Here is a 12,598-nt window from a genome sequence, read left to right as displayed (position 1 = left end):
TTAAGACAAATATTCGTACCTCCAATATATATATATATATATATATATATATATATATATATATATATATATATATATATATATTGCTTTATGAGTAATATAAAAATGAACTTATCCAGATAAATAGGAAACTATGAACTAATGTATAAATAAAAGATAGTCATTAGTGAAATTAATCAAAGTTGTACGTAATCAAAAACAATTTTATAGTAGGTTTTCATGATAACAAGACAAAATTCTCAAATTTGTCAAATTGAAATACAAACACGCAAACACCTTAAAAAAGAAAAATATAGCATAGCAATATGAAAAAGAAGTTAGCTAGAATAATAGTGGTGCCTATGAGATGACAAAAACATGACTAAGATGAAATAAAATTAAGATGAAATTTTATTATTTAATTAAAAGTAAAATCGTTTCTTACTAATCACAACAAAATAAAGTTTGAAAAATTTATAAATAGTTAATTAATGTCATATATAATATTAGAAATTAAAAATTAATAACTTTTAATTAAAAAAGATAGAGTAAAAGAATTATAACAAGCAAAAATTAACACGCAACTAAAAACATATTTGACTCGTAAAATGTAAAGTTCTAAAATTCGTTATAAATTTAGAAAAAGACAAAACGAGATTAATGATAAATTCAAACACTAGAAGTATATAATTGAAGTTTTTGAAAGTAGATAACCTAGATTCACGTGTCCAATAATTTCATATTTTATATTGTTAATGGTTTTCCAACGGCCTTATATCTAGAATTCTATATATAGCCACTATCATCTCTTTTATGCATCTAAATCACCTCATTTCATACATTTTCTTTCCACAGCTCTATTCCTTTCATACTTTTTTCTCCTCTCTCTACAACAGGTACATACATTTATAATCTTAGCTAAAGGAATATGTAATTACCAGTATTTTACGAGTCTAAGCAAAACTTGTTGAAATGGTTTTTTAACTTAGTGAGATTATTTGTCATGGTTTTTGTGAGCAAAGGGGAATGGCGATAGACTTAACACCAAAGAAAGCTGAAGCATTGTTTGAGGGAGATGGCGGAGGTTACTACACTTGGACAACTTCTCAAGTGCCACTTCTGGCCAAGGAAAATCTGGGTGCTGGTCGCCTTCAGCTTCAGCCTCGTGGCTTTGCTCTTCCTCATTATGCAGATTCATCCAAAGTAGGTTATGTCATTCAAGGTCAGAACCCTTACATATATATTTTCTATTCTCTCCTCGCTTTTCACCATATATACATACAAACCTTAACTTCCAGTTACTAAGTTGTTTATATAAGAAACTTTGCAGGGAGTGATGGAGTAGTTGGAATGGTTCTCCCGAACAGCAAAGAAGAGGTGGTTGTGAAACTAGAGGAAGGAGACGTTATAGCAGTACCTGTTGGAGCTGTCTCCTGGTGGTTCAACGATGGAGACACAGATCTGATCATTGTTTTTCTTGGAGAAACTTCAAAGGCTCTCATTCCTGGTCAATTCACCTATTTCTTTCTAACTGGGGCTATAGGAGTTATAGGAGGTTTTTCAACTGAGCTCACCAGCAAAGTCTATGACTTTGACAAAGATGAAGTGGAAAAGCTCACAAGAAGCCAAACTGGGGTTTTGATCATCAAACTAGACAAAACTCAACCTATGCCTGAGCCCCAACTGAACAATACCAAAAAGTTAGTGTATAATATAGATGGTGCAGAGCCAGAAAATGCTGTGGAAAAAGCCGGGTTGGTGAAAACCTTAACAGAGAAAGATTTTGGTTTTATTGAGGATGTTGGGTTAAGCTTGATCAGAGTAAAACTTGAACCCAATGCTATCAAGGCTCCATCATACCCGGTGAGTCCTACGGTTGAGTTGATTTATATTGCTAGAGGAAGTGGGAAGATTGAAATTGTGGACTTCAATGGAAAGAGTGTGTTAAACACTCAAGTTGAGGCTGGTGATTTGGTTGTGGTGCCACAGTTCTTTGTGGTTGCTGAAATTGCTGGTGAAGAAGGATTGGAGAGTTATTCCATTGTAACAACAACAAAGTAAGTTGCTGTTAGTGACATGCAATAACATTAAAATTGATTGATTATGTTACTTTAAAGTATGTCGTGTCACAGATACTAACAAAAACTTATTGATTATCCTATTTGCAGACCTTTGTTTCAAGACTTAGCTGGAAAGGCATCAATTTGGAGCATTTTCTCATCCACACTGCAACAAGTGGCTCTTAATGTAGATTCTGATTTTCAAAAGTTGTTCATATCCAAGATCGAGAAATCTACCAATCTCATCCCACCTTCTACTTAAGTCTATGCGTTTGATTCTTTGATTTATTTGTTTATGTATGGTCTGTTGTTGGTGTATTTTGTTTATGAATAATTTTGAGATGATGATGATGATGAATGTGAAAATTATTAGCTTGATATATTTTAAATGGAATAAAGATACGAAAATTAAATATTATGTAAAAAATAAAATATATTATCTTAATAGTGGTATCAAATCATGAGTTCGAATGTTATATTATTGTTAAATTTTCCACTTTAAATAAGTTTCTGATGTTTTTTTTCGTACTACTGCATGTCGTTTTGTTATTTTCTTGAAGGGGATATTTTCATAAAAATAAATTTTAAGTTTGTTCAATAATAAATGAAAGAAAGGGGAAAGTAGTAACCCAATAATCAATGATATTGTTTTTTATTATTGAATGAAGATTTTAAATTGATTATAGAAATCATATCAATGTGTATATATAGTGATAGTTAGTTATCGCAGGTTTGCGTGATTGTACATTTGACGTAGGTTTTTTCTAAAAATGTAACATCAAATTATTATTAAATAGAAGAGAAGAAGGAGACAAACTACAAGGAAAAATTGTTGGAAGTCCCACATCGACTAGAGATAAGGCCAAATTAAAGTATATAAGTGGGTGCAGACCTCACCTTACAAGCCGGTTTTGTGGGGATGAGTTAGGCCTCAAGTCCACTTCTAACATGATATCAGAGAATGTTTTATTTGTTCCTACATTAAACTGTAATGGACTGTATTATCTTGAAAATGTCTCACAATCAAACCATAATAAAGGATTGACTTGTCTTGCGAACGATCACATACAAGATAAAAACAAAAAAGAAATTTGGTTGTGGCATAGACGGTTGGGACATCCCTCTTTTGGTTATTTAAAAAAACTATTTCCATCACTATTTCATAAATGCAATATTTCTGGTTTTTTTTGTGAAACTTGTGTTTTGGCAAAAAATCATCGTGTTGTGTTTCCTTTAAGCAATAACAAAACTAATTTTCCTTTTTCATTAATTCACACAGATGTTTGGGGTCCTGCCCCGCAATCTACACATAATGGAAAAAAATGGTTTATCAGTTTTGTTGATGATTGTACTCGGGTAACCTGGGTATATTTGCTTAAATATAAAAGTGATGTGTGTGATGTGGTTCGTTCCTTCTATCATTTCATTGTTACACAATTTAACACATCTATTAAGGTCATTCGATCAGACAATGGAGGAGAATATTTTAAGACTGAATTAATAGAGTTCATGAACTCTAAAGGCATCTTGCATCAAACTACATGTCCTTATTCACCACAACAAAATGGAGTGGCTAAGAGGAAAAATAGACATATATTAGAGGTGACAAGATCACTTTTGATAGATGGTAATGTCCCATCTCATTTATGGGGTGAGGCTGTGAGCTCTGCCGTTTATTTAATTAATCGAACTCCTTCTAGTGTGCTTGACTTTCGAAGACCTTTTGATGTGTTGTCTGATCATTGTACCCTTCCTCCCATAGTTTATTTACCACCTCATATTTTTGGATGTGTTATATATGTTCACTTACACCCACATCAACGTACAAAGCTTGAAGAACGAGCGATCAAATGTGTTTTTGTTGGGTATGGATCAACTCAAAAAGGTTATCGTGCTTACCATCCACCATCAAGGAAATTTTATATTTCTATGGATGTGACATTTAATGAGCATGAAATTTTTAATGTTGATTCTCCACTTCAGGGAGGCAATAAAAGTGAAGTGCATAATCATGATGTTGGTATGTTTGATTGTGAAGATAAATTATTGTGTGAGGATCATTCTGCAGGAAGTGAGCCAATCCTAAATATGGACCCTTCTTTTCTGGATAATACAGTGTCTTCTGATCATAACCAATTGGCTCAATCTTCTCCACAGGTTCAACTTGACTCTTCAGAGGTACCTTTTGATACTATCTCTGATAATACTAATGAAATTGATCATGAAATTGATTCTTGTCTGCGTGAGACCACCAACACACCAAACACTGAGTCTACTACTGTTCAATATATTCTTCCACCTCGTTCTAACCGTGGTCAACCTCTAGTTAAATATGAACCAGACCTCCAAGCCAAAGTTAAATATCCCATTAGTAAATATGTGTCATCTCACAGTTTATCTAAGTCATATGCATCATTTGTATCTCAATTATCTTCAATTTCTATTCCTAGTAATGTACAGGAAGCTTTGGCAGATCCTAGATGGACCGAAGCAATGGTTGAGGAGATGGCAGCTTTAGAAAAAAACAACACTTGGGATCTTGTGTCCTTACCAAAAGGGAAGAAAACTGTGGGCTGCAAATGGGTCTTTACAATTAAGCATAAAGCTGATGGAACTGTTGAGAGGTATAAAGCATGACTTGTGGCTAAAGGTTACACTCAGTCTTATGGTGTAGATTACCAAGAGACATTCGCACCAGTAGCCAAACTCAATACTGTGAGAATACTTTTGTCGCTAGCTGCAAACCAAGATTGGCCTCTTCTACAATTTGATGTGAAAAACGCTTTCCTACACGGAGAAATTTCAGAAGAAATTTATATGGATTCTCCACAGGCATGACTGATTCAATTGGAATGAAGGTTTGCAAATTAAAGAAGGCTCTATATGGATTAAAACAATCCCCAAGAGCATGGTTTGGAAGGTTTACCAAGTCTATGAAGGCTTTTGGCTATAGAGCGAGTAACTCTGATCACACCTTATTTTTTAAGAGAGGAAAAGGAAAAATTACAGCTTTGATTATATATGTAGATGACATGATTGTTACAGGAAATGACCAAGATGAGATTTCTAGTTTACAACAATACCTTGCATCTGAATTTGAGATGAAACAACTTGGAAATCTTAAATATTTTTTAGGTATTGAAGTAGCTAGATCAAAACATGGTATTTTTCTATGCCAAAGAAAATATACTATTGATTTACTATCGGAAACTGGGCTGCTTGGGAGTAAACCAGCTGATACACCAATTGAACAAAATCATAAACTTTTTCAATGCTCAAATTCAGCAAGCATAGACAGAGGAAGATACCAAAGGCTGGTAGGAAAATTAATTTATTTGTGCCATACACGTCCAGATATCACTTATGCAGTGAATGTTGTTAGTCAATTTATGCATGACCCACGGAAGCTTCATATGGATGCTGTTGAAAGGATTTTGAGATATTTGAAGTCCGCTCCTGGAAAAGGAATTTTGTTCTCAAATCATGAAAACTTAAAGGTAGAAGGGTACACTGATGCAGATTGGGCAGGTTCAAAAGATGATAGAAGATCTACCTCTGGATACTTTACTTTTGTAGGAGGGAATCTTGTAACTTGGAGGAGTAAAAAACAACCTGTAGTAGCAAGATCTAGTGCTGAAGCAGAATTCAGAGGCATGGCACTAGGTGTATGTGAACTTTTGTGGATTAAAAATGTGCTATCAGATTTGGGCTTTACACAAAATGAACCTATGAGTTTGTACTGTGACAATACTTCGGCTATAGCAATTGCTCACAATCCTGTGCAACATGATAGAACAAAGCATGTGGAGATTGATAGACATTTCATCAAAGAGAAGCTTGAAGCTGGAATAATTTCATTTCCTTTTGTAAGATCAGAATTGCAGTTGGCTGATGTTCTCACCAAAGGAGTATCAAGAAGATTGTTTAATGAGTCTCTATTCAAGTTGGGAATGTGTGATATCCATGCACCAACTTGAGTGGGGGTGTTAAGATATGCCAAATATTCTATTAAAGGATATTAGGCAATCAAATATTATGTTAGTTATAATTTAAATATTATTATAATTTGTGCAGATTTGTGCACCTGTCATTCCTTTAATAGATGAAGGATTATAGGATCCTTAAATGTATATATATGGTACTCTACTCTTTGGGATAATATATCAGAATTATTCTTTAAACCTTTTATTATGGTATCAGAGCCAGGTTAGAGCCTATCCTAGCATTATTGGTTGTTTGTTGGGCATATTGTTCCACCCATTATCGGGCCGCTGTTGGACCACCCATTAATGTCTAATCTCACGCTCGAGATGTATATACCTCGGCGTGAGGGGGGTGTGTTGGAAGTCCCACATCGACTAGAGATAAGGCCAAATTAAAGTATATAAGTGGGTGCAGACCTCACCTTACAAGCCGGTTTTGTGGGGATGAGTTAGGCCTCAAGTCCACTTCAAACAAAAATCAGAGCATCTTTTTGAGAGGCCTTGTCGTTAGACAAATGGTCTCTTCTAATATTTTGAGAAATTGAAAACTGATGATAACATGAATGCCCATACTCAATTACGTGTCTTATTTTAATAGACAAAATTGTCAGACCATTCAATCTTTCTTGTCACGTGGATGATATTTATTAAAACAATTGATTTTTTTTTCAGCAATTGAAACATTTTATAATAATCTATAACTTTCATGGACTCAGGAATTCCAATTGTTGGTGCTGTCAAGTCATTCTTAATTCAGAAAAAAAAAATCATTTAAATTAATACTTGGTAAATTATTCATCATCATTTGATGATTTAAACTTCCTTGAGTTACCCGTATAATGCAAGTAACTAAAATTAATATCATAACCAATTCTTCATAGTTTCACCTGTGCTACTTTCAAAACATTTTAATATGGTAATTTTGATTTAATAAGTCTTGACAAACTCTCATTATAATATTTGTGTGATGAGCAATTATTTTTCCATGTGTTTAAGAAAAACATATTTTTTATTATTATTAAACCTCTTTCTGATTTTTTAAAAAGTACTTAAAAAAGTTAAAAAATAGTATGATTCTATTTTCAACTATGTTAATATTATTTTTTTTAATAATATTTTGACCCAACACATATGTTATTTTTTTCTCATTGGATACTCTACATCTTAACAAATAAATAATAAAACAATTAAAAAATGACATGGGTTAAAATATTATAAAAAAAATTATATATATATATACCTTTTATATTTTTTAAAAAGATAAGTTAATGTAATTTTTTATATCAAATTAATGATAATGACACGTGACATGTGATATATTATTTATCGAATATAACAAACACGAAAAGAATACACATAACATTGTAATAAAATTTGACAAACATTATAATAATTAATTTTTTAAATAATAAGATTGTATTAAAATCATTTAAAATAACAAACTAAAATTAAAACAATTATCTTTAAAATGGGACAAAATAATTTAAAAAGAAAAACGTATATAGAAAAGAAAAAGCATAAATATTGGCCCCACTACGTCCAAATCAGGTTATATAATAGGATCAAATTGCTTGTATTTAATTCATGGCTGTGAATAATTGTGCTCTAAATGTGTACAATTACTTGTAATATTAAACAAATGTTTCATTTGGCACACTTTTATTCCAAAATGTCACGTTTTGCAATTTATAATGTTTAAATCTCTGGTGACAAACCAACTTCTTAAAAAATATATCTCAGTATGACAAATGCAGAAGATTTGATTAGACTCAAAATCTCTTTTAAGAATTGTTAATTAGTGAAGATATAAGATTTTTTATAATAATTATTTTAGTTCTAGATAATTTATATCTCTAATTGACATTTTTCTGTTATTTTCACCTATTTTATCCTGAGTTAAAGAAATAGATGTATCGTTATTATAATTTATTAGCAATAATGAATTCTCAGTATATATGAGGATTTGTTTCAGTTTTGTAGAGATCTGGCTTGCCACATCCTTGCCAACAAGTGCTGTTCATGTGATCATTATTAGGGTGGTTTGCACATATTATGCATTCAATATACTTGTATACAAATTAGGTTTGGTTTGATTTATAAGAGTTTTACATTTTGATTTATTTTAGTTTATTATAAAACTTGTTAATTTTAGTAGTTTTTCATATCTTGTTTGAATATTTGTTGTATCTATAAAGTATTATTGTTAAACGTATAAATGGTTGATTAAGTGATAACACTTTTCGATTAAGTTAAATTTGAGCAAATTTGAATGGAGGGATATTTATTGTTCTTCTAAAACTCTTATATCTATATTGAAAGATAAATTACCATTCAAATGATAATTGAAATTGTTGTTGTTCAAAACTGATGATAACATGAATGCCCATACTCAATAATTACGTGTCTTTCTCTAACAGACAAAATTGTCAGACCATTCAAGCTTTCTTGTCTCATTTGGTGTCTTTCTCTAATAGACAAAATTGTCAGACCATTCAAGCTTTCTTGTCTCATTTGGCTGATATTAATTAAAACAATTGATTTTTTTTTTCAGCAATTGAAACATTTGATAATAATCTATAACTTTCATGGACTCAGGAATTTCAATTGTTTATGCTGTCATAAGTAAAGTCAATTTTGATTCAGAAAAGAAGATCATTTAAATTAATACTTGGTAAATTGTTCCTCATCATTTAATAATTTAAACTTTTCTTGTGTGGAAAATTAATGTTTAATTAAAAATATTATATTTAATATTTGACTTACACATATAATGCAAGTAAGTAAAATTAAGATTGTAAATTTGCTTTTCATATCAATGCAAAATCTTTCTTAGTATCTTACGTGTATATGTTCATCTCTTATTTTATCCATAAAATTTTGTTGTATGCAATTCATTTTTTAAATGTAAATCTATATATGTTTTGTTTTATTTTTTTAATAAAAATGTATATATGTTTTAATTTGTAATAAAATGTCTGTTCATACTAAAAAAAGTTAATAATTATTCATAAATATTTATTTATATTATATATGAAATGGGTCTATTTATTTTTTAAAATATTATTTCATGAATGATTTTTAAAAGATATGATTAAAATTATAAAATATGAGATGAAAATTCTTTTCTTTTAATTATTGACTCAAATTTTCAGTATAAAAAAGTTTCTTATTTCTTATTTAAAACACGTTCTTTTATTTGTTTAAAATGCTTTTATAATAAAAGTAAGAGTTTTGTATTTATTTTAGAATTAATCACTCAATTTTGTTATATTAATTAAAATATTATTAAAAATAAATAATTCATCCTAAAATTATTAAAGAACATACATTTAAAAAAAATTGAGAAACTAAATAGAAATTTCTTAAAAGAAAACACTACAATATTTTAATAATAAAAATTGTTATATAAAAATTCTTAATAGTATAAAATTATTTTTATAAAATCACTATCTTTCTAAACTCTTTTTTTTTAATTTTTTTCTAACTTCTCTCTGAACTTTTTATTCTAATCTTTGTTTATTTGAAGATTAAGTACGGTAAGATCATTTTTAGTGACGAGTTCTAAGTAACTATCCGATCAAAGATTCAAATATAATAATTTTTTGTTTTATCTATTTTGAAGATTTTAGCACTTGGATGTTATATGAACCTAAAACAATGTATGTGACTCAATATTGGTCGTAATATATGATTAATTATGATGTTGTGGTTAGATTTTTAATCAAAGTAATTGAAAATAGTAAAGTATTCTATTTTAATATAATAGTATATGAATATAATTTTAAAAGATATATAAAAACTAAAATAAAAAAACATTGGAGAAGCCCTTCCGCATCGTAACAGCCGTCTTGCGTGTGTCTCCAATGGAATCCGTAAACGTGCTTAAACAGCATGAGAGGCTTTGGTATTATACTCTAATATTACTTTTAGCAACTTTCCATTTCATATAATTTTATTAAAATAATCAAAATTTTAAATAAATTAAATAATTGGTGTGTAACGATACTACAATTTAAGGTTCTCTTTTTCAAGACTCACGTTATAAACAAATTTATATAAAAATCATGACATCATTTTTTTTTCTTTTAACACTTTCATCCATTTTAATTCTAACTCTTTAGTTTATACTTAACTCCAACACAATCAACATAAATATAATTAATGTCAGAACCATTAAAAACACACTAAAAACACATTTGAGTGGAAGACAAATCTCGAGTAAGGGAAGTTGGAAATCAAAAAGTGAAAGACAAGTGTAAGCAGTCGAGTGGCTGTTTGATTTTGGAAGATAGATGTAAAACTTAGTTTTTCAAAATTCATGTCACTCTCTGCATGCAATCATCTTTTTCAATCTTCTAAAACTCCATTTTTCTCCTCCTTCTCTCTAAAAGGCTCTTACTTCTCTCTACAAAATCTCACTCTTTTCTTCTTCCGATCATCAAACAGACCACACTTGAGCATTTCCGGCGTTGAGGACGTTCGTTTGAACCGATCAGTTTCGAGTTCTAAGTTGTTAAGTTCTCTCATCATTCAGCCAGTTGGATTCCTGGTACATGCAAACCTAGTTTATGGGTTGCATGAGTCAATCATCTTGTTCTGAGAGTTTCTGGATTTCTGTTTGGTTTAGTTTCTTAAGACATGACTGTAGAACGCTAAGGTCTCCGGTAAAGGTGAACCCGTATTCTGAACTGTGAACGTTCGGTCATGCTTAGAGGTAAGGGAAACTTATATAATTTGATTAAGATTCTTGTTTTGAATGGATGTACGTTCGTTGATTTCTGAATGAATATGAAGTATGATTGTTGATATGTTTTGACTGTATGAAGTGTGAATATTTACTATGATATGGATGTATGAATGTATGAAGATAGATGTTGAAAAATGTATTGATAAGATTATGAATTATAAGTCTAGAGTTTTATGTGAAAATTGATGTTCGTCACTGAAGATCTTTGACCGTTGGGTTTTCCTGTGGACTCGGTTGGAACTGGATTCTTTCATTTGGAAAGAATTTCAGTTAAGGACCCAGCGTCTTCGTTATATAATATCTGTATATAAGTGTTCAACCAAGGATATTCGTTCCTTGATGTTTGATGGTAAACTTAAGTGTATATATATATATATATATATATATATATATATATATATATATGTATTTGTATATTTTGTTCGTTCGTGAACACTATTTAAATGATATCTTATTATATTTATCAAGTCTTTCTTCTATAAGTTTAGTAGTGTTCAGTCTTACACCAAGCGCTCGTACTAAGTAGTGCTCGGTCTTATACCAAGCGCTCGTACTAAATAAGTGTTCGGTCTTATACCAGGCGCTCGTTCTCGTTTCCGTAATATATCTTTATAATAAGAGCGTTCGTCCAAACTCCATAGAGTTCGCTCTCTACAGTGCTTAGTCTTCAACTGACATTCGATTTCCTTGAGGTTTAGCTCATTAAGAAGCTAAGTATTTATTGGCGATCGGTTTCTTCATACGATTCTGTCAAGTACTATTATTTGGTGTCCTACAATACTTATCTCAATTGGTTTCGGCCTAGAGTCCTAGTACTCGACCTAGGCTTTACGGTGTTCGATTTGAACTCTCAAGAGTCAGTTCATTAAATTGGCTCACTTGGTAAACAACATTCGATTATATTAGTCTCTGAGAAGTATTGTTATATTCGGTCCTTTTCACAACTAGTGAGTAACTCTCTCAATTTGATTATGTGTGAGTTGGAGACATCTCGGTCTCACTCCAAGTGTTCGGTCTTGTTCTGGATTAAAAACTAACGTGCGGTATTTGGTATCTTAAGGGATCATTATTCAAATTGGTTCAGTTGAGGTTTTAATAATGAAAGATGATAGAATACGGTATGGATGAAATGACTTTGGTTATGGAAGAGTGTTCCGGGGAGGAATATCTCATGATTTGATATTGGAATGGTAAAGTATGAATGTGGGCACGCTAAGCTGGCGGTTCATCCTGATATTCTGTGATTACTCGTTTCTCACGTAGAGAAGGGTAAGTCATGTGTGGGAATGACAGGAGGTCCTTGTCCTTATGGTTAATTTGGACGAAACGGACTAACCTCGGGTGACAGCTGTTGAGGGTATCCCAGTTACTACATCACCCGGGTGCACGAACGTCGTAGCTACACAGAATTCATACAGTCCGGACAGTCAGAGTCTAGTATTAGGCTTTGCATGAAAGAGTTAATGAGTTATCTTGTTTAAATTGATTGAGTGAGATATATGTTGATAATTGAATTAAATTACATAAGCTTACCCTATTTCTTGTCTTGTCCGTTTTGTACGTTCGGTGGTTGTCCTTCTGTTGCAATGATCATCTGTGTGGATGTGAGCAGAGGGAGAAGCTTTGCTGGAAGAGGCGCTAGAAGAAGAAAGTTTGGTCGAGGTAGAAGTTAAGACCGAACAGTAGAGTTGTTCGGTCCGTAGTTAGTTTCTTTGTGTGATAACTGTTCGGTCATCTGTTGTTTTCTTCTTTTGTATGACCGTTCGGTACGTCTTCTGTAAACCGTTCGATCTAGATTGCATATTTTTACAGTTTTAATTTCTCTGTTA

At 31.4% G+C, this 12,598-nt stretch overlaps 1 protein-coding gene across 2 annotated transcripts; it reads left to right on the top strand.

The window, feature by feature from the left end:
- The first annotated feature begins 774 nt into the window (after positions 1 to 774).
- Positions 775 to 2,405, top strand: LOC124825557 (11S globulin seed storage protein 2-like). 2 transcript variants are annotated; one of them, XM_088111368.1, is made up of 4 exons: positions 775 to 875; positions 1,002 to 1,201; positions 1,310 to 2,036; positions 2,148 to 2,405. In XM_088111368.1, exons 1-4 carry the CDS (start codon positions 793 to 795, stop codon positions 2,299 to 2,301), a joined length of 1,164 nt encoding a protein of 387 aa, XP_087967494.1. In that variant the 5' UTR covers positions 775 to 792; the 3' UTR covers positions 2,302 to 2,405. The 2 variants fall into 2 exon arrangements, with proteins under 2 accessions (XP_087967494.1, XP_047154151.1); XM_047298195.2 differs by lacking the exon at positions 775 to 875 and having other exon boundaries at positions 988 to 1,201.
- Positions 2,406 to 12,598: the final 10,193 nt, after the last annotated feature.

Source organism: Vigna umbellata, chromosome 1 (assembly GCF_029865625.1).
Source record: "Vigna umbellata cultivar VRB3 chromosome 1, Vumbellata_1.0, whole genome shotgun sequence".
In the NCBI taxonomy this organism is placed as follows: Eukaryota; Viridiplantae; Streptophyta; class Magnoliopsida; order Fabales; family Fabaceae; genus Vigna; species Vigna umbellata.
Note: the sequence above shows the minus strand (reverse complement) of the source record. Positions and strands in the feature narration are given on the sequence as shown.

What these genes read in the sequence shown, in the direction of transcription:
- LOC124825557 (XM_088111368.1), top strand. Translation starts at nt 793, where the DNA reads ATGCATCTAAATCACCTCATTTCATACATTTTCTTTCCACAGCTCTAT. An exon ending in AGTAGGTTATGTCATTCAAG is followed by an intron (nt 1,202 to 1,309) that starts GTCAGAACCCTT and finishes GAAACTTTGCAG; the next exon opens with GGAGTGATGGAGTAGTTGGA. An exon ending in TCCATTGTAACAACAACAAA is followed by an intron (nt 2,037 to 2,147) that starts GTAAGTTGCTGT and finishes TCCTATTTGCAG; the next exon opens with ACCTTTGTTTCAAGACTTAG.